Raw genomic sequence first — 20636 nt, 5'->3', positions numbered from 1 at the left:
GCGTCCTTTTCATGAGGTTGACTTCCTCTGCCAACGTCGATTTAGCTTACAAAGCAGCGATACACCTGTGGGCACGACTAGATGGCCTGTAAAGTGAATTCCAGTGATGTGTGTGTGTGTGTGTGTGTGTGTATGTATGGCCAGAGGTCTTTGTTCGAGGCGGTCACGTGAACAGTCTGACTCGGCGCTGTCCCCTCCCCTCTGCGGTGCGCCACCATACAATAAAATGTTCAAATGTACAAGACAACAACAACAACGCCACGTGTTCCAATCCAGACAATATTCGCTCCGGGGCGATTTTGCTTAATGACCAAAACACTGTCCTTAAAACACGAAAACCACAAAAAAAAAAAAAGAAAAAGAAAAAACATCTCCTCTAATTAGCCATGCAAGAGGCATTAGCGATGAAGGGAAGAGGAGGAGGAGGATGGGATGGAGGGAGATAAGGAGCGAGGAAGAGATGAAGGGATGGTGGCAGCTGCAGGGATGGAGGTGGGGGGAGGTGAGCGGTGATCAAGTCAGAGCGAATCGATGGCACTGAGGACGACAAGGCGGATGGTGTGTGTGTGTGTGTGTGTGGGATCTGAATAAACAAACTGGCGAACATGTGAGAGAGCGATGGAACATGGGAACGCGGCGACATCGATGAGGCGTGTGGTTGCACGTCTGGTCTGCAACACGTTTAGCTACCGTGGGCTGGAGGGGAGAGGAGACGAGGAGGCAAGGATGGATGGAGAGATAGAGGGAAAGGTATGAAAGGAAGGCGCAGAGGAGGGAGGGTGTAGGAGGAGGACAAGGGGGAAATAAAGAAGGTCAAAAATGATGGATAGAGCGGGAGGAGGAGGAGGAGGAAGGGAGGTAGAGATAAAAAAAAATAAGGGACAAAATCGATCAGGAGGGAGGGGGAGGACGGGAAGAGGAGGGAGAGAAGTAGGTGGAGGAGGAGGAGGAGGAGGAGGAAAGGACAGAGGAGAGAAAGAGAGCGAGGGCGGGAAGGAGGGAGGACGGAGGGGGAGGAGAGGAGGGAGGAGGAGAGAGGGATGGAGGCGTGCTGGATAGGTCCCAGGAGAGAATTTCCTGCTCCTCTCCAGTAGGGCAGTCTGACAGACGACTCTGTGGATCTAACCGCCTATCCTATGTGCATGTTAATTAGGGAGAGAGAGAGAGAGAGGGAGAGAGAGAGAGGGAGAGAGAGACTGTAATTTATAATATGCTTTGGAGTAAATAAGTCCTGCCAAGGAGACTGGCACAAAGGAAGCTCAGGTGTTTCCCTTGTCAAAACAAGTCAATGGACTACTCTCCATAGGCCTTTAATTACAGCTTCAGTTTCTAACCTACTTCAGCGTGCAGCCAGCCAGCCTGCATACATTCATAACTAAATACATTTAGACCTATAGATGAGCATATATGTGACCTTTTGTCTGTGTCACTGCTGAATATTTTATAGCCTGTGTACAGCCTAGGATATGTATGTACATTAGTGTATAACTTAGAATATACACAGGTGCTTGAGCCAGTAACTAAAAAGTAGGCTAGTAGTAAACAAGGCATTATAGAATGGCTTACGCTGCTTGTGGACATTTTTCTTGTGGTTAACTTTTCCCTGACCTTACCAGACTGTCGACAACACCGAGCACAACAACTAGGCTAATGGTCTCTCTTTTTCCTCTCTTTCTCCTCGCCTCTCTACTGGAATCCCCCCGCGATCCCCCCCTCCTATGCCGCTCCAGCCGTGCTTCCCCGGTCCGTGGCAGCGCGATTCTAAATGAGTTTAGCCTTTATTAGTCTGTCAGAGGGAAAAACATTGTTTCCCCCAGTAGCAGGTCGAGATATTATTCATCTATAATTGGTAATAACCCCCGTACCCCCACCCCGAGGCGGCTCAATCTCCACTGAGTAATCACTGCTATCGCCCGCTCTGCTGGAACAGCGTTATTAGGTCGATGCTACTGTCTCCACCTCTGCTGCCTGCCAAGGAGGTTTATTATCATACAATATATGGCTTTTCTACCAGGCTCCTCTAACAATCGGAGGCTGTGGAGAGAGGATCTGGCCCAGGAATTTTATCTCACGCCAACCAAGTTTCTAGCAAATCAGCATTCTACAAAATCAAATCCACTGGGATGGGTTAGACCGAAACTTCATCTTGACGCTATCAATTTTTGGGGGGTTGACGGTGAAGTAAAATCCTTCAATTCTCTCCTCAACTATTTGGTTACAGTGAATAATAAGATTAAGGTGATAGTTCAATTTAAGTTTATATAGGTAATAACCCCAATAACCCGGGTTTTACATGGATTTATTTGACGCAATGAGGCGTTTTACGGTGTCAGGCGAAAAACACCAGAACATTTTGTTAGACTGCTTTCTTGGTTCAGGTTGATATGTTCATGGAACATTTTGATGCAATCGGTTTTGTTCTGTGTGTTAGCTGATTGCAGCCACACCACCACTTGTCATGTTGTTCTTGTTAAAAACGCACACCACCAAGTCTGGGTCAACTTCCTCTGTGATCCTTCTGACACATGCACACATTTTAAAACATGAATGAAATCAGGAGTTTACGTAAATCCAAATATTGACTAGAAATCAAGGTGTGTTAACTGGCTTATGTTTACATAGATTATGACGTTAAGCTGATTAAAACAATCAGATGAAGGCATTTACATGATATTTACTATTGCCTATAGTATTGCCTATATTGGGTTAAGATCAGATTATGTAAACGTACCCGCCGTCCCTTTCTTTTCACTTCCTGTCTTTATGTCGCAACCCTTATAGACAGCCAACATTAGGAAATTTAGAAGCAGCAATAAGATCATGAGACATAGAGGGGGATAGAGCAAGTGAGAGAAGAGAGAGAGAGAGAGAGAGAGAGAGAGAGGAGAGAGAGAGAGAAGAGAGAGAGAGAGAGAGAGAGAGAGAGAAGAGAGAGAGAGAGAGAGAGAGAGAGAGAGAGAGAGAGAGAGAGAGAGAGAGAGAGAGAGAGAGAGAGAGAGAGAGAGAGAGATGAAAGTGACCTTGCTGCTGCTTAGAGCACACAATATTTCATCAGCTAACACTAGGGCACACCTGCCTCGCAGCTATACTCAGGTTCCCACATCTGCCAACGGCTCTGTGCTTTGTCCATGTGAGGAAGTGTCGGGGGGGGGGGGGGAACAGACAGAAAGAAGGAATTCACATGTGGCTTCACTCTCAGACAAAAAAAAAAGATTCAATAGTACCTGAGAGAGTATGGGTAAGTTTCAGGGAAAGAAAAGGCTTGTTGGTTGCAAACAGACAGACACAAAGAGAGAGAGAGAGATGTGGAAATGATAGGGCTTTCTGACTGTAAAACACCTATATTTCAGAGTGCGACGACTGCGGCTTGGGATTGCCCTGTGGCAACAGTGAAAGTAAATGGGTGAGGTGCATGTGTTTACCTAAATTCTGAATAACTCAAAAGGGACGCATATCAATCCGATGCTCTTTCTCCAATACCAGGCTATTGGACCAGCAGTTGAATAGAAAGGAATCAGACAAACACACAAGTGAGGAAGTGGTGCCACGTGAGTGAGGCAACGTTTTCCTTTTCTGTGAGCGGGAGAAGTGAAACCTAACCAGTGGATACTCTCTACACGCAGATCCATTCAACATTTCAAATGAAGTCATTCACTTCTGCAACTCTGGGTTATCGTGACATGCAAGCTGCTGACAATAAGCAGCTATGTCGATTCATTTTGTTAGTCGGTATAGTTGCTAAGGAAATAAAATTAGATGATGTGCCTAGACAATTTATCATAGAGATCATAGATTTGTGACCTACGTATGTGTTGATGACTATGTGTTGATGACAGTAATGGTAAAATATTCATTTATGGTCAGGAAGTATCGGAAATTAGGTTTTGGTTAGCCACTACAAAGCCTCAGTCAAATGCTGGTAAATTTATACTCAGCCAACAACCGTTATGAGGTTTGACTTTCCCATTGACTTACATGCATTTTTTAAGCTATACACTGGGTTTCCAGGGACTTGAGGCTAAGAAACATTCTCAGCACAAGGGTCACTGTAAACTTGCAATTTACATGAGAAACAAAAATAAATGAAGTGGAGGTATTTCTTGAGACAGTAGCATGACCAGATCTCTGAGAATTGGTGAGGAGGAGGATGACATAGCTTGCCTAAAATAAATGAGCGACTAACATCAGTATGTTGCCAAGCCTTGGCATCAATTATCTGCCTGCGGCCTGCACCCTGTCACCTGCCTCGATGACTTCATCCTCACCACTCTCCCTAATCTGTTATCTTCAGGTTTCAAACCAACATTGAAATAAATAAATAAATACATTTGAGCTCTGCTGTGCAAACAACAGCAAAGCTACGAGTCTGTCCAATGGGATTTTCCCCTTGCTACGCTGTTCAGCCAATCGGATGTCAGTTTCCATAGGATCGACCTCCGACCTGGCCCTATACGGCTCTGGAGCGACTATAAACAGCCCCTCCCCTCGCTGCCTCACTGCTCTGCTCCATACCATTAAATGGCAGGCACAACATCACAAAGGAAAGAGCTGACCTTAACCGTCCTGAAACTGTTCTGTCTGCACACTCCTACACACACACACACACACACACACACACACACACACACACACGCGCACACACACACACACAGGAGAGTCAGGAACAGGACAGCCCACTCCTAGCTGACCCCAGAGAAAAGAGAGCTTTCATCTGCAGGCAGCTGCCTTAGAGAGGAACACAACATAAGAGAGGACAGGACAGACCCAGAGGAAAATGGACAGATAGTGGAGGAAAAAAAAAAAAAAGGACAGAGCCAATCAGCCGACCGGAGTAAAACAAAGGGCTATCTGTAAAAGCCCTGGACTTCATCCCCCCCCTGTGATGAGAGAACTTCGATCCCCAGGCAGGCGGGCTGGGAGAGAGCTACAAAGCCCTGATCTAGCCTGTTAAGCTCCCACTTCGATTCAGCTCATTGAGCTCTGTGCTGCTGATCAATTAGAGAACAGCTGAACCAGCTGCTGACCACAGACAAACAAACATTCTCCTTTTGCCATTTTTAGGCACAGCCTCTAACCCTGTGTTTCATATTGCTCTCTTTCTCTGTACTACCTTTTTTCTACTCTTTTCTCTATTATATCTAATCTTAAGTGTTTTCTCCTCCACTGGTCTCAGAGCCAGCCCCACCCCTGTGCCGTGTCACAGTCTGGTGAAGGCTTCTAGAAACCTTGAGGTGTTGCCTTAGCTGGGCCCATCTGTGTAAGCCAACTCACAATATACATAATAAAAGAAGAAGAAGAAATATCTTTGGGATTTCCCCCCTCCAATGAGATACACCACACCCCATCCCCAACTATACAGTATCTCTGGAGGTCAGGCCAGTTACACACCAAGGCAGATAGTCAAGCCCCACTGGACAATGGACATGATGCGTGCAAGACATCAACGAACTGTGTTCTTTAGAAATATTGCACCAACAGTGACATCGACAGCCACATCTACAACAACACACATGACCAAAATGGTTATTATCATTATTATATTATTGGATTCGGCATCCATCCACATTTTCCAAAAAGCTGAACTCACATACTCCTGAAACCAAGAGGGATATTGTGCTTGCAGTACATGAATATATGACCAGCAAGCTTCAGCCCCCACATTCCAGTCATGTTTATACACAAACCAACAGCCACACCTACGATAAAACCCAAATCTGCCACACACAACTATAACAACACCACACCCACCCAGGCAAACACGCACCCACGTGTGTGTGTGTGTGTGTGTGTGAGACTCACCCATCCTCCTTGGCTTTGGATCCAGGGCTGGATGTGGTTGTCCAGGTAGACCGTCATCCACTCGGCGATCCGGGCCACCAGCGGACTCATCTCCTTCTCCACGCACTCGACGCACAGCGCCCCGCCGAACGCGAACAGCCCCACCACGCGGCCCCAGTTGACGCCGTCCCGGAACACCTCGTCCATCACGCTCTCGAAGCTCTGGTAGGCCGTGGCCGGCGTGATGTGCAGCTGGTCGTGCAGGTCGCTGAAGGCGCGGGCGTACCGCAGCTCGAACTCGTTGGCCGAGTCCCGGAGGGCCTCCTTCACCGCGTCCAGGCTCGTCGTCGACGCCGACCGTTCCCGCCTCAGCGGGGACGCCGGCGGGGTCCCGGGACTCGTGCCGTTGAGCGTCCCGTTGGCGTGCGTCACTACCCGCTGTTCCTCGGCCGCCCCGGCCTGCCCCCCGTCAGTCCTGTTCGGAGACTCTATGAGCCCGATGTGGTTGAACGGATAGTTCCTCTGGGAGAGTTTATAGTTTATGTAGAAAACCACCAGTTCTCTGTTTTGTGACATTGTGAATTTAAGGTTCTTTTTCCTTCTCGTTGCTCCGGTCCGTCTCTGCTGCTCTCTTCGTCGAGCCTTACTGTGTTAAGAGTAAACACACGCTGTACCAGGCTTTCTCCCTCACTTTCCTCTGTTCAGACCACCATGGTCAGCTGATATCCAGAGGACAGCTGGGGGGTAAAAACCAAACCTACACAAGGCTGACGAATCGGCTCAGGCCCTGTGGAGAGACAACAATGAAAGGTCAAAGTCTGGCTAGCTTATAGGATGCTGTGTTTGGGCTGAGAGTTTGCAGTGGTGGCTGTAGACTTTCAAATTAAATTCGGACAGGTGGGGTCAAAGTGCACCTCTCTAATTGGGCTGTTACATATGGAGCAGATGGCGATGATATTCATGAGACAGTAGTGGGGCGAGTGTGTGTGAGGGAGAGAGGAGGATGTGAGGCTTTAGGTTAGGAAAGATCAAAGGGACGGGCTGGCTGAAGGCCCCACAAAGACAGCTACCGTCTCCTTATCACTGAACTCTGACCTCTAGTCCGAGCATCAAGGCACCTTGGTCTTCTCAACAGCAGGCTGTCTCTGTTGCTGACACTGACATCTGCACAGCGTCAAAGAGTCAGCAAACCCTTGTATCTCCATACAAACCTGGCTGGTTTTCCCCAGGTATTTTTGGCATCTTACACTTCATTATCTGTGGTTTGGTTTTGTCCCAAGGAAACTTTTTGGTTTTGGTTTTTTAAACATGCGGGGAATGTCAGCTGTTTATTACAGTACTAAGTAAAACCACTATTGTTCCAAAATGATGTCAGTATAACAAAGAGCTAGCTGCCCAGGAAACAGTAGGTCTATGACATGATAAAAAAAAAGCTTAAAAATCTATAAAAAATATTCATATGATAAAAGCATAAACAGACAACCCCAAAACTAACAGAACATAATAGCTATGAAAATAGAAATGGAAAATTTGATGAAAGCATGGAGTTAATAATTACTGGATATAGAGATCATCATGCCATTTAAGTCTGCCGCAGCCATTCCCCCATCTGGCTGCTGTCATTGTCCCAAATATTACTGTGTGGAACCCAGTGATGTAGCGGTAAATAAAAAGGGGGGTAAGCTGTGACCTCCATCTGGTGATAATCATAAGGCAAACAACCAGCCATTGAAACAAAATCAATTCTATTTTCACAACATCAATTTAATACTACTTACTATGATGTACTATGAATTTACCTCATGAAGACTTATGTCAACATAAAGAGTCTGACAAATTTAGTTGAGGTGGGCTCCACTATATCCCTGAAAAAAAGACCCCATACTAACAGAGCACATTAGCTCTAAGAGTATAAGCTGACATGTATTATTTAGTTATTTTTTGTTGGCTATAGAAATAATCTTGACATCAAAGCCATTCCCTCATCTCGCTGTTGTCATTGTCCCTATCACTGGTGTGTGCACCCACACAAAAAGATGTGGGAGGAACACGACCTGATGATGATCCCGAACGTGTGCTGGTTATCATGCGGGAACCTGACCTTTCTTATGGTAATACCGACATTTAAGATGATTGACGACTGTTCCTAATAAGCTTGTCTGAGGCTGACTGACGGGAAACTCCATGTAAATAGTTTGACTGATATTACATAATAGGATCACATATCCTCCTCGCAGCACAATAGAAGCCTAATTCAGTCAGAGGAAGATCTCAATTGGCTCCTGGCCAACCACGCGAGCTGCTGTTGCTTTGTCGCGCACAAAAAGTATCATTCTGATCATACGGTTAGCAAACTACTTCGCCCTAATAATGGTGAATAAAGACGGACATATCCTGTTACAGCAGATAAAGACCCACAAGGCAGTGGTGTTTACAATGGCCACATGGTCCCAACACGTGGCCTTTCTTACTGTCTATGGGCTCGGGTCGTATCGTAGCCCAGCACTGATGTAAACATCACACAGCATCTCCAGGGACTTAACGAAGTCGCATCCGACCACGGAATTTGGTACCTGAATGCAACACTGTAATGGTGATCGCTCAAATATTAACTCACATAAAGCAAGTTGTAGGTTCTGTTGATGTTGATTACGGTGGAATCTGGACTGTCATGATGAACCACCAGCGATAGTTTTGTCGCCGTCTTTCGCCACAAACAGACATCTATCTACTTTTCGCCTGCCCTATCTGCATATCGATTACGAATCTCTAGACAAAACAATAATTCACATTTCCTTTTGATCTCCGTCTCTGATACAGAAATAGAGAAGACTAACGCCTTACCAGCAATAGGAAATAAAACCAGGTGGAGTTATCCTCGGATCGTTCACGGTTTTTTCTCAGTGTACACTCCAATGTCCTGAATCTGTTTGTCTGTCCCAAGAAGAGCTGTCAAAATCCAAGAATGGAAGGTAACACCACTTTGCTACGTATGCAAGAGTGTGTATCTGTCCGCCTTCCCTCTCCCTCCCCTTGCTCGCCAAACCCTCCCATTACGTAACATGCTGCCTTCAAGTGCCGTCCGAAATATCGTAATCACCACCAGTGTGCGCATGAACGACCAAAGAAAGTTGCCAATTCGACTGGGAAAGTCGAAATTGTCTATGACAGGGGTTCCCACACATTTCTATGTTGAGAACTGTCAAATTGGTATGCTTTAGACATTTGATGGATATATAACTGTCTATACGCTGTAAGTTGGGAGTTAACAGTAAGTACAGTGGAAACTATGAACATAAAATAGTCCTACTCAAACATTATCTTACTGTGCTTATTTCTATGGAGTGAAATAATAGTGAAATTAAACTGTACTTAATTTCGCTGGAACCATCAAGAAGCCAAAGTGGTCCCCAGACCCCAGTTTGGGAACCACTATCCTATGATACTCAAGTTGCCGAGATGTGATACTTAGGGACCAGGGAGCATGGAAGCCATGTCAACAACTGATTGAAAAAGTGATGTACTTGAATATTATATTTTAGTATATGTTTGCAATTCTTTGCACATAATTAGAATTGTTGGATGTAACCATTTTCACTCTTTAATATTTAGTTGTCACAGAGCAAATTTGAGGTGTGAAAAGTGTACATTTCGAAAATAAATAAAATTCTTGTTTCCAACCAAAAGCGCATACCAAATTCAATATACTAAACGGAAGCCCAGGCGTATGAGGAGCACCTGAAGGCAACAAAGATTTCCATTCTCCTATCATAAACACTGGGTAGGACCTTTAATCACAACGCCTAAAAAATGCTTCTCTACGCCACCACCCTCTGTTCAAACTGGCCAAGCTCAGACTCTAAACAGACATCACCACACTATAATCAGCATCACAAAACTAATTCATCACAAAAGAATTACAGACAGAAACATCTCCGCCTGCACTACTGTAGATGGCCATTGAAAATGTAATGAATATGGCTGTCAGTGTCAGGGTCTGGTGCGTTCGCAAATTCGCTGCCTGAAAGCCGACGAAGGCGTATTTACATTAGCAAATGTTTTTAGTGCAATTACACATACATTATTCATCAAATTGAATGAGATTTGACGAAGAAAGCTAGCTGGGAACAAAATTATGGTTGCGCATTCTTTCCAATCTGCCGAGCTGCCGGAAAATCCTGCTGTAGCTGGAATGAGAATGGCAAAGCCACCCCCTCTATCACTGATTCTCTCACTAAGTACCCAACAATACAAATTCATGCATCAGAATATAATTCGCAAACTAATCAGAAACTCTTACTTGTAGGGTAGTCCCCATAAAGTCATGTCTGGCGGCTCAGGCGGCACACAATCCAGACATCGGCAGGAGGAATCATATCCGTCATTGCTAGCCTGCCTGGCTAACGCTGCCTAAGCTAGCTAGAGGCTCCCATAGATCCGCCCACAACTAACTACGTATCATGCCAGTCTCCAACTACCTGACTACTTCATTCAACAAGGAGAAGATACAACAAATGAATTACGGAGAAAACTGTAGTTTCACGCTGGAGAATGCCATTTAGGAGTGACAGTCTGACTTCGCATGTAAGCTAGCCAGCTAGCAGCGAGGAAGTGCTAGCGAACTTGCTAAAGTTAATTGGTAAGTACCGAGCTAGTTTACGTTAGTTAAAGCATCACTTGTTCTGCCCCGTAAATGAATTGTTTAACGTGGTAGTTTAGTGGAACTGTCCCATACCTCATCGTTTGCCTGTGTAGTTATTGGTTTATGGATTTACACATGGCGTTTTCTTTGATAGATGTCCATCTAGCAGCTGTTAGACAGCTTTGCTCTTTACTTACCAAAACAAAGGATGTGACAGGTCTCCATGGTAACCTTTGTTACCCCAAAATCCCAAGCGCTCGACAGTTTGATGTTCAATTTGAACAGAGCGGCACCCTGTGGTCACCCTTAACAACACAGCGTAAATCCAATTTCCCCAGCTCAACTCTAATGCTCACAAGTAAATTACACATATTAGATTCATTAGAAATGTGAGTAAATTAATAATTAGTGGCAATAGGGTGGAATCGTCGTTTAAGACACCTTCAACCTTGCAGCCCAGGTTAAAGCTCTGTGGCGGCAAACATCCCCACTGCTGAAGTGTCCTTGAGCAAGTCAGTGAATCCCTAACTTACCAGCTCCAGAGCTGCTGTTCTGTAGCTGACCCTGACCTCTGACCTCCCCGAAGAGAGGGAGAGCAAAAAGATTCCCTATGATGATCAATAAAGTATCATAGTAATTATAATGAGTCAAATTCATCATTCATGGCATCTATGGTCCCATACTACCCAGTCAATAATTAACTCAAGAGCTGAATCAAAAGGCAATGGACTGGATCAGAATTCAGGGTTTATTGATTACTTCACCAAATGCTCAGAAGATTACATCACAATATTATGTATAGAACAGTATAGCACTTTCATTTCTATGTATCTTACATTGAAAACTTTACAGTCTGTATTTCTCCGTATACTGTATATATATTTATATATTCCCTAGCTTTAGGGAAGAAAAGTAGACATCCATAGTTGCGAGGGAAGGAATGCTTCTCAAAAAATATTTAAATGCACTTTAAATAATTACATACATCCTTCTTTAAAAAAAAGGCGCAGAATGAACTACAAAGGATTACTACAGGGAGGATCCAGTATTTCAATGGAAGAGACGTTTGGTTTCGCTTAATTCCTGAACCCTTCTGTGGTTGCATTCTGCTGCTGAACGTGACAAAACACTGACTGGCATTCCAATCATCCAGAGCAAGATGTTACACTGAGCGGTGTTAATACATGACCAAACTCTCCAACACAGACACCAACACGTGTGCAAAAGAATGTGTAAAATAGAAAACCACTTGAGTAGAAGGAGGGTCAATACCATCGTCGTTTATGAGCATGAAAATACAAACACAATGTCTCGCTGTATAGGGCCCATTCCTGGATTAGTGGACTCATTCGAAGGAGCTAAGAGCCAAATGTAATTCTACAACCTAGAGGAGTAGATTCCAGGTTTAGTTCTCTGACCTCAGAACAGTCTAAGGCTTGTTGCGTCAACACAAGAGGGAATGCATGACATAGGGAAGTAGACAGTCTTTCAACCGGCTGCTCATTGTAAACTGGCAGTAAACATGAAAAAATAACCCTAGAACAAATTAAAGCAAGTGAGAAAAATAAATAAGTAAAATCTCATTGACAGGCAATAGTGATTAACATGACAGGATGGTGTGGTGGTGTGGTGGAGAGCAGAGGCTAGAAGCACGAGACATAGAAATGAAGCTGCACCGGGTTACAGATCCGTTAGATCTTTGATAGTGTTGTCAGGGACGCAGATTGTTGTCACTTGCAGCTCAGAGTCTTCAGTCTCTTTGCAAATAGCAATAAGCCCACTATCTAGTAGCAGTGACTTAAGAGGGGACATAAACACATCAGTGGAAAACAAAGCTTTGGGATGGGCATTGATAGGTGAGGGTTCAGTTACCACAATATATTTTGATCAGATCACCAAACTCACAATAAGGGCGACACTCGTGGTGTCATCATATTCTAATAGGCACAGGTGGCCAAAGGAGCTTTTCTGATAGGGGAATTGTAAGGTTCGTCAAGTTCAATGGTATCTTTCATTTGCTTTCAGCGTTTAGATATACATTTTTTGTTCATAAAAAAAAAATCAACAAAGAGAAACAAACAAAAACAAAATCAGGTACAGGGTTTGCAACAATATCAATAAATTATTTGTTTACAGTTCTTTTCTAGTCATTACATTTTGAGATGAGAGCCGGGGGGGATGACGACAGACAACAGTCAGCAGAGAGGCCTGTCCTGATCACAGTGCTGTTCATCCCCAAGAAAAAGGAGGGAGGAAGGACAGGAGAGGAGAGTTTCTACAAGTGGAACGCAGGAGAAAAACCGAACACTTTAATGCTTCTCCTCTATCCGAGACAAGAGCAGAACATTGCACTTCAAAAGAGTCCTGATCTGAGAATAGCTACAGTCTACGTCGTCTTTCTCCTGACATTGTAGCCCCTCTGTAAACTGCCTCAGTCCAGAAGAGGGGGAAAAGTCTTTTAACGCGTTACGCCCACCTATAGTCCACACATCAGTCTCCGTCATTTGCACTTCTCCATCCATCCATCCCTCCAATACATCCACCCATCCTAGGACGCGGGCGTCCGAGAGGGCGCCCCCTCGGGAGCGGCGATGTGGAAGACGGAGCCGATGCGCAGGAAGAAACGCCTGAGGACGGCCCGCAGCTCGGGGATCAGGTCAAACTGCATCATTTCACACAGGTGGGGGTAGTAGCAGGACGCATGGGGCTTGAACTGGAGAAGCAGAGGAAAGGAAAGCAAGAAAACACGTGGATTAGCCCCGAACAGATGATTCAACCCACTGACATACCTGCATTCACCCCTTTTAACCTCTGAGTGCTTCCATAAGATGTACGGTTCCTGTGTACTGTAAAATATTTATAACGTATACAACATAAATAGACAGGGCTGTACCACTAGGATGCATGGGTAATGATGATTTTGTCTTTAAGAGGGCATTTCTTACCCCATTGATTGTTTTTTAATATACATTTTTATTGCATATTGGCAAATAAACACTCAATGTGTACCACTAAGATTTGTTTTAACTTCTTTCCCACTGATGGAAATTTGCAGCAGGCCTTAAAGAGGAAGATGGTGCCGTTTTCTCCACTCCGTCCCCAGCCAGTCCATCTTCCACCCCCCGATTGTTGAGTTTTTTACAATATCGGTTTTGTTTTTTGTTGATGCAGTGGTTTGTATGGCGTCTGTGTTTTCTTCTACTGCTGGCTGTGTGGTGCAAAAAGGTTTTACTGCTTCAGGCTGCATACTCGGTTGTTTTATGATCAAAACACCGCTCCATTTTTCGGGCCCAGAACGCACTGGAAAGAATCCCCAAAGGCATAGGCTTGCACGAATCACCTACAGTGCCCCCTCATTTTTAAACTCAAAGACATTTTTATGAACTTTCAACAGCATTTTTGCCCCGAGCCCCCGTTAATTTCAGATTCTGGCTCACAGTTGATCACAACTGGGCTTAATCGCAATCCAGAGCTCCATCATATTTGCAACTGTAGTTCCTTGGTCCCCAGGGCCGTCCCTGCCCTGCCTGCATAAAACTCTTGCCCTCTACATACTGTCGCAACTAACTGTGACCGACCCCGTCTCGCTCCTCTGTTGAAGTCAGATGTGTAGCCTTAGGGAGGACAGTAGAGGAAAAGGCAGGACTGTCCTCTGCTTGTTAGTCAAATAGTTTTCAATGTTGGTTACGTCAACAGGAGCTCAAGGGTAGAGGCAGTGGGGCTCACAGTCAAAACAACATCTTTGTAATTGGCGAGGGTGTACAGAGTTGAACTATGCTTTCAAAATAATAGAACATCCGACAGGAGGGTAGAGTTGAGGTCAGTTAATGTTCCTGTACGCCTGTGTATGTTTGTCTGTCAGTGTATCTGACATTATAATTGGTAGCAGGACTGTGTGTGTGCTCCTACCTTGTCGTCGGGCAGCCGTAGCGTCCTGGTGAGCAGCAGCATCAGCAGGCTGGTCCAAGCCTCTCGGTGGCTCTCTGAGGTCAGGCTGATGAAGTAGGCCAGGGCCTCACTACACACCCTGAGAGAGAGGACACAACACACTAAAGTTAGACTACTACCAACACAACACACAATGCTGATGTGTCCCCAACACTGTGTAGGCAGCATCGGTCAGCCTGCCTACTGGAGCTGCCACGCTAGTAAGGAACTTTGTGGAGATTTTAATTGGGGAATTTTGATGTCAAATGGTTTGAATTCTGTTAAGGAGGCTAAAAAGAAGTAATGAATACCCAACAAACACACACAAACACACAGTAGACACACTTTATAAGGCTGTTCCAAATCCAAGTGTATTTGCGACTAAATGGATTCAGCCAGACAAAGTGGGCCAAGTCTACACGCCCTGGAATAAAGAACCAACACCCATCATTTGACCATCAACACCACACACGTGCACATCCTACATGTAATGCATGACTCAGCTGCTCCATTGCAGCCGCTGAATGACTAACAAAACAAGTCTGTGTTTGTACGAGGCACATAGAAACCCATGGCATATCATATATATACTACATGCACAGTCTGCAGTAAATGAATGCACAGTGAAGTATGAAAAGTATAGCCATGTATCAAAACAAAGCTCACTCACCATGGAACAAACACCAGCACTGCACTTTCCGCAAATGACATGGTTGGTGCTTATTTATCTAAGGTTTAACGTTTAACTAGGCCATGACACGTTGGCAACATTTTGAGGGAATGGCGATGAGCAACTGTGATAACACTTGTGATCAACTCTGTTTTTCACTATGCATTTCATTCTCCGTTCAGTTTGTACCAACTGAGGTGCTTAGGGCAACACTGCTCTCAACTAGCTGTCACTGTGTCATCAAAGCAGCAGCTGTCACTCACAGCAGCAGGCGTGTCTGGATGTCGGGCCACGAGTTCTGCAGCTGAGGGTCAGAGTACATCCTGAACAGGATCCTCAGGCTGCAGGCCAGACTGCTGGTCTCCTGCTTCAACAGGTTGGGCTTTGATTTCCCTTTGAAGCCTGAGGAAGGAAGAGAGACAGATCTTAATAGAGATACATGCAGAATGTGTGCTCAAAACGACTATGGAAGCAGTGGCACCGGGACATGTGGAAAGAAGAATGCAACTATCTTACAGGGTGTCTGCAAGAGTAAAAATTAAGACTATTTAAAAGGCCTTTTCAATGTCAGATTGAAATATAAGACCATTTCTGCAATTCTAATAAAGATGAAAATGAAAAGATCTTCAGTCCTATCAGATTATGGGCCTGTGTGACTGTGTGGCTGATTTCTTTACTGGAAAAACACAGCACAAAGAAACCATTCTGTCGGTGGTCTCTCGACCATCCCACAACCAGAAGACTTCATTCCCAGCAGTAGCAATGTGTCCTGTCCAAGTGGTCTGACACTGAACCCATACCTGCGTACTCCTAAGTTGCTCTGGATATGAGCGTTATTTAAATGAGTCAAATATAAAATGCAAACTGCAACATTTGCAACAAAACCTCTAAAACTGAATTTTACACTTAAAATTTTGTATTTAACTGTATTCAAGAGCTTTTAAGGCCTCAAGTTTAGATAATATAATTTAAGACATTTTAAGACCTTATGTATCACACGACACAACAAACTGATTTTTGGACCACAACCAAACGGAGTAGTATTTACTATTCCATTTAGGCATTTAGTTATTCAGAAAAACTTAAAATAAGTACAACAGTTGAAAAAGTCAGTATTAGTGAATTAAGTAATCCCAAGCAATCTAGTAAAGAATAAGTGCAAAAGAAAGGGATACAATTCTGCGGACTAGAAAAGGATAGAGGATTTTTTCCCCCCTAATTTCTATTCACCTGCCCTCCAGAGTGCCGTCCGCTGCTCGTTGTTGGAGTTGAAGTCCTTGGCGAAGGTGTGCGACTCCAGCAGACAGTCCAGCAGCTTGAAGAGGTGCTGGGAGGTCAGGTGTCTGTACATGCCCTGATCTGGACCCGCCTCGCCTCCCTCAGCCTCCGACTCCTCCAGAGCGTCTCTCTGACGGGAGGGGAGAGACGGAGAGCAAGAGTTTAGTTATATCTATCAACTGCAAAAAACACAGGATCCCTTGTAAATATTACACCCAAATCGCAGCTAATGAGCTCTTTCCGATGATCAAACGGTCACCTGCTGTCACGGATGGCTCTCACTGAATTAGTCCCAACACTCTTTGAGACAGATAAAACAAATGGTATATGCATAACAGCCACTTACGACAACCACTTAGTTATGATATAACAAAATTGTTCTGACATCCTATCAAAAGTGAAATTCAGTACTTGCTCATGCTTTGAGATAATACTGATCCACACATAATTCTACTGACTACTGCAGAGCATTTGTCTAAGAGGCGAAAAGCAATATATCTTTCATAACACTTATCTTTGTTCCCCTTTTTAACAGTTTCAGCTGTAATAACATCTCCACAAATGCAAAGAAACAAGGAAACGATGACAAAAGAATTTAAGGCCAACGGTGGAATGAAATCCAACAGTCAACCCATATGGTAGCTGCTGTGACCGACCTGTGCGGCAGCCATGTTCTCAGCGTCCTCCTTCTTGCTGGTGGCTGGGTAGAAGACGATGTTGTCTATGGTCTGGATTAGTTCCAGCTGCACCACACATTTAATCAGCAGCCCTGCAAACAGCTTCTGGTCTGACACTCCTGCAACACACAGAAATACAAGCCGAGTAAGACTGGATAAAGAATGAGAGATGTGGGTATTAAAGTGTAAAACGCATAGATTTTTAAAGAGGTTTCATGGTTTCTGTTTTGAACGATTTTTAATGTTGGAAACAAAACAAAAACAAAAAACAAACAAAAGCTAGCTGATTTGCATTTGAATTTGATGCAGTTCTGTGCTTGGAATACATTTGTAGGGTGAGAAATGTATAGCAGGTGCGTCTCCTCGCATAACCTTCTGGTTGGGAGTTCTGCCAAAAACAACAAACTGGCCTCCAACAAATCCGTGAAAAAAACATGGCGATGGCGGCACTCCAAAGACATATTCAAAAAAACAGAAAAAAAAGACTTAACCTCAAATATACCATTTTTTATTAACGGCCACTGACAAATACGTGGTATAACTGAAGTTAAGTCATATCCTACGTTTTTGAATAGGTTTTTTGGAGTGCCGTTTATAGATTTGTTGGAAGCCTGTTTGTAAGGTGACCAGGGATTTGCAGTAGGTAGACGTGTGTGTGTGTGTGTGTGTGTGTGTGTGTGTGTGTGTGTGTGTGTGTGTGTGTGTGTGTGTGTTCTTATGCATGCTGTACACTCACTGGCATTGGACCTGCCCTTCCAGGTGTCGTCGCTGGACATCTGGCTGTGTCCTCTCTCAGACAGCGCTCTGTCATAGCTGCTCTGGGACTGGCTGTCAAAGTCAGCATCCTGGAGAGACACAGAGACAAACGCCATGGATGTTCACAGGTCCGCGACAGACATATTCACAATATTCACTCAGTTATATTCAATTAACTTGTTTTGCTGATGAGGAACATTGTAATAAAGTATTGTTCTTCACATAGGAGAACCTATATTTTAAAGTTTTATTCCAAAACAAATTATTTGCCATTTTGGAAAAGTGTTTAAAAAAATCATAGAAATCATTTTATACAAGTGTCATAATTCCCATCGGGTGGATTTCTTATGAAAAACAGTTCTTCATTTAATGGCGAAATGTAGCTTATTATGTTCCAGCCCAAGTGTGAAGCTTCTGCTGTGCTGTTGTTGTAAGTAGTTAAGTCAGTGATTATGTTTGTTTATTTTCTTACTGTATGCTTGCCGTCACAAGATTCCTCTTCCTGTCCGGCCGGTCGCCATGTCAACAAGCTGATGTGAAAAACAAACAGAGCAGTCAGATCAGCATCAGGAGTCATGTGTTGTGACAAATAACATCCTGTCAGAGCTCTAAAGCACAGTAATGTTTAATTCCTACAGTACTCCATCTCAGGGGTATTTGGTATCTTTCTTTTTCAGTGTTGACTGACAACACAATAAATAGCAGTGCTGGGTCGACTGACTTTCAATTCATCCAATTCAGTGGATTTTCTTTAAAAGTTGACAAACTTTTATCTTAAAAAGGTTATCTTGATGGAAATAACTGAGAATGAATGCCATAGTACTAACTAGAGAATAGCAGTTAATTTTACATTTGAGTTGGCTGAATTCAAACTGAATTGGCCCTTAGCCGCTGCTGTAAGGGTTTGGGGCTAATCGGCTTTCAAATTCAACCCCTTTAGGAAGTGGATTTTCTTTAAAACCCCAAAATTGATTATATTTTCCTTCTAAAAAAATTATGCATCATATTTTGAACTAAATAATTGAGTGGATGAATGCTATCATTAACACATGAACATGCAGGTTCATTTATATTTTGGCTGAATTGAATTGAGCCTCAACCATAGCTGTAAGTGTGGTTGTTAAGGACGTACGCGTGGGGGCTTGTGTTCTGGAAGATCTCCAGCATACAGGAGCAGGTGACGTTCCAGACCTCGGGACTGAACTTCTCCCCGTTCAGAATCACCAGGTTCTCCAGACAGTTGGTCCCCGACCGAGCCAGCTGCTCGTTGTCTGTAGGGGAAACGTCAGGACTTTAGAAAACTGTTGCCGTAAATATACAAATCTACTAGTGTCTGTGTACTTTACTGAAGTCCGCAATCAGGGACTGCACTCTATTGACAAAGCAATGACATTACAATTGCTGAATACTGTGATTGTGATATGGACTGTGATACATATGGACAGCTTTTTTGACATTTTTTTTTCAGTGCTTAAAAATGTTTAAAATAAAGTGCTGGTGGGGAAAAAAAGCCAGTGTTATAATCCCAATCATGTTTAGGATCTGTGTGTATTGCTAGAAAAACATTTTTTTAATTAAATTAAAAATGTCTCAATTTGTCGGCTATGGATTCTGCACAGCACCAAAATACCTTGTTTAGAAACACCTTTCTAAGAAAATAAATGGAGCCTTTTGCAAATTGGAATTTCTTTTACAATTTAGATTTTTTTGCAATTTTGTGCAGACCTATTATTTGTCAATGTCTTCAATTAAATAACTGCGAAATCAAGACAATACCACTATTGGGACAGCATAGTTGGTATTACCTCTCTGCCTTAAAATATAACCTTATTTGCACCCACCTTGCCTGACACACCACTGTAGCTGTGTGAAAATGTCTGCCAGCAGGACTTCACTGAGGGGCTCATAGAACTGAGTGAACACGTCACAGATGGCGTATAGTGCGTGGTTACATGTTGTCGTCATCCACTCTGTTTTCTGGCAGAGACAAACAACAAACACATGATCATATGAACCAAAGTGCCGTTTTTGATATTTCTCCTATTATTGGTAACTTAAGCTTTTCTGCCTCTCCTGGCTCACAGGAGGAGGGCTGCCTTCCGATATGTGAATGACTTGTCAAAACATAAACAACCACGGGACTTGGTGACCTCTGACCTCTGTCTGCTGCTCAGGCAGCTTCATGTTGTCGAAGATGCGGAAGACGATTCTGAAGAGGTCGTGCCACCAGTGCTTCTCGAAGGTGTGGCCATAACTCTTCATGATCTCAAACATCACCGTCAGACCTCTGTCAGAAGCAAAGACCAACAGTTAGGCATCGGTCTTGGTTGCATGGTGGCTCTCTACAGCCAGCCGGAACAAAGCAGGTACAATATGGGATCTCTAACTCAATAATATGGAACAAGCCGCTCTATTCCTGATTCAATTTGTTATAAAGTCATAGGATTTCACTGTTCCAACAGACATCTGGGGTCACATTCCACCTAGAATGTACTGAAATCATCCGTTTTTAAGTAATATTACACTTTTGGTTGGTTTGGTATAACATTTTTAGTCTTCAGTACTGATATTTGACATAGGAGTTGCTGAGCAGTCAATCATCAACACCGGCTGTCTTGGTAATCAGGAGTAATCTCTAAGGTTTCTTTTCCTTTTAGTAGTCTAAAAATCATACTTATAATACACTAACTCAAAAAAGTTTTTTTTAAAATGGTAGTTTTGTCGATTTGCAATAGTCAATAAAAAAACAAACAAAAAAAAAACAGGCAGTGAAACACCACTAGAAGAGAGGGGTAATTTTGGAGCTAAGAGAGACCTCTGTACCTGTAAAGAGTAGCTAAAAGCGTACTGAAAAATGAAACTTGCACTAGAGTGAAACAACAGTTTAGGCTGAACTCTAAGCTGAGGT

At 43.7% G+C, this 20636-nt stretch overlaps 2 protein-coding genes across 2 annotated transcripts in view; both read right to left on the bottom strand.

Moving 5' to 3' along the window:
• Nucleotides 1-4118: 4118 nt before the first annotated feature.
• On the bottom strand, nucleotides 4119-10188 carry bcl2l1 (BCL2 like 1; the record flags this gene model as incomplete). The annotated part of the gene is made up of 3 exons (XM_071539971.1): nucleotides 10079-10188; nucleotides 5799-6565; nucleotides 4119-4137 (listed from the first exon to the last, which is right to left on the bottom strand). Coding segments are annotated over exons 2-3 (575 nt in total), but the record flags the coding sequence as incomplete, so codon positions are not given.
• Nucleotides 10189-11167: 979 nt separating this feature from the next.
• arfgef2 (ADP-ribosylation factor guanine nucleotide-exchange factor 2 (brefeldin A-inhibited)) overlaps nucleotides 11168-20636 on the bottom strand; it is a 29843-nt gene continuing 20374 nt past the window's right edge. Inside the window, exons 30-39 of the mRNA XM_071539967.1 lie at nucleotides 19886-20015; nucleotides 19570-19705; nucleotides 18861-18999; nucleotides 18201-18258; nucleotides 17709-17817; nucleotides 16952-17091; nucleotides 16248-16425; nucleotides 15281-15419; nucleotides 14330-14447; nucleotides 11168-13133 (exon numbers count right to left, since the gene is read on the bottom strand). Of these exons, the coding sequence (XP_071396068.1) occupies nucleotides 12969-13133; nucleotides 14330-14447; nucleotides 15281-15419; nucleotides 16248-16425; nucleotides 16952-17091; nucleotides 17709-17817; nucleotides 18201-18258; nucleotides 18861-18999; nucleotides 19570-19705; nucleotides 19886-20015 (1312 nt within the window). The 3' untranslated portion in view covers nucleotides 11168-12968. The remainder of the gene's footprint in view (nucleotides 13134-14329; nucleotides 14448-15280; nucleotides 15420-16247; nucleotides 16426-16951; nucleotides 17092-17708; nucleotides 17818-18200; nucleotides 18259-18860; nucleotides 19000-19569; nucleotides 19706-19885; nucleotides 20016-20636) is intronic.

This window comes from Centroberyx affinis, unplaced genomic scaffold (assembly GCF_046629955.1).
Source record: "Centroberyx affinis isolate AG114_WGS23_722 - 3 ecotype Tasmania unplaced genomic scaffold, CSIRO-AGI_Caff_v1 ptg003537l_1, whole genome shotgun sequence".
NCBI lineage: Eukaryota > Metazoa > Chordata > Actinopteri > Beryciformes > Berycidae > Centroberyx > Centroberyx affinis.
The sequence above is the reverse complement of the archived record's forward strand: the minus strand, read 5'-3'. Positions and strand labels throughout refer to the sequence as shown.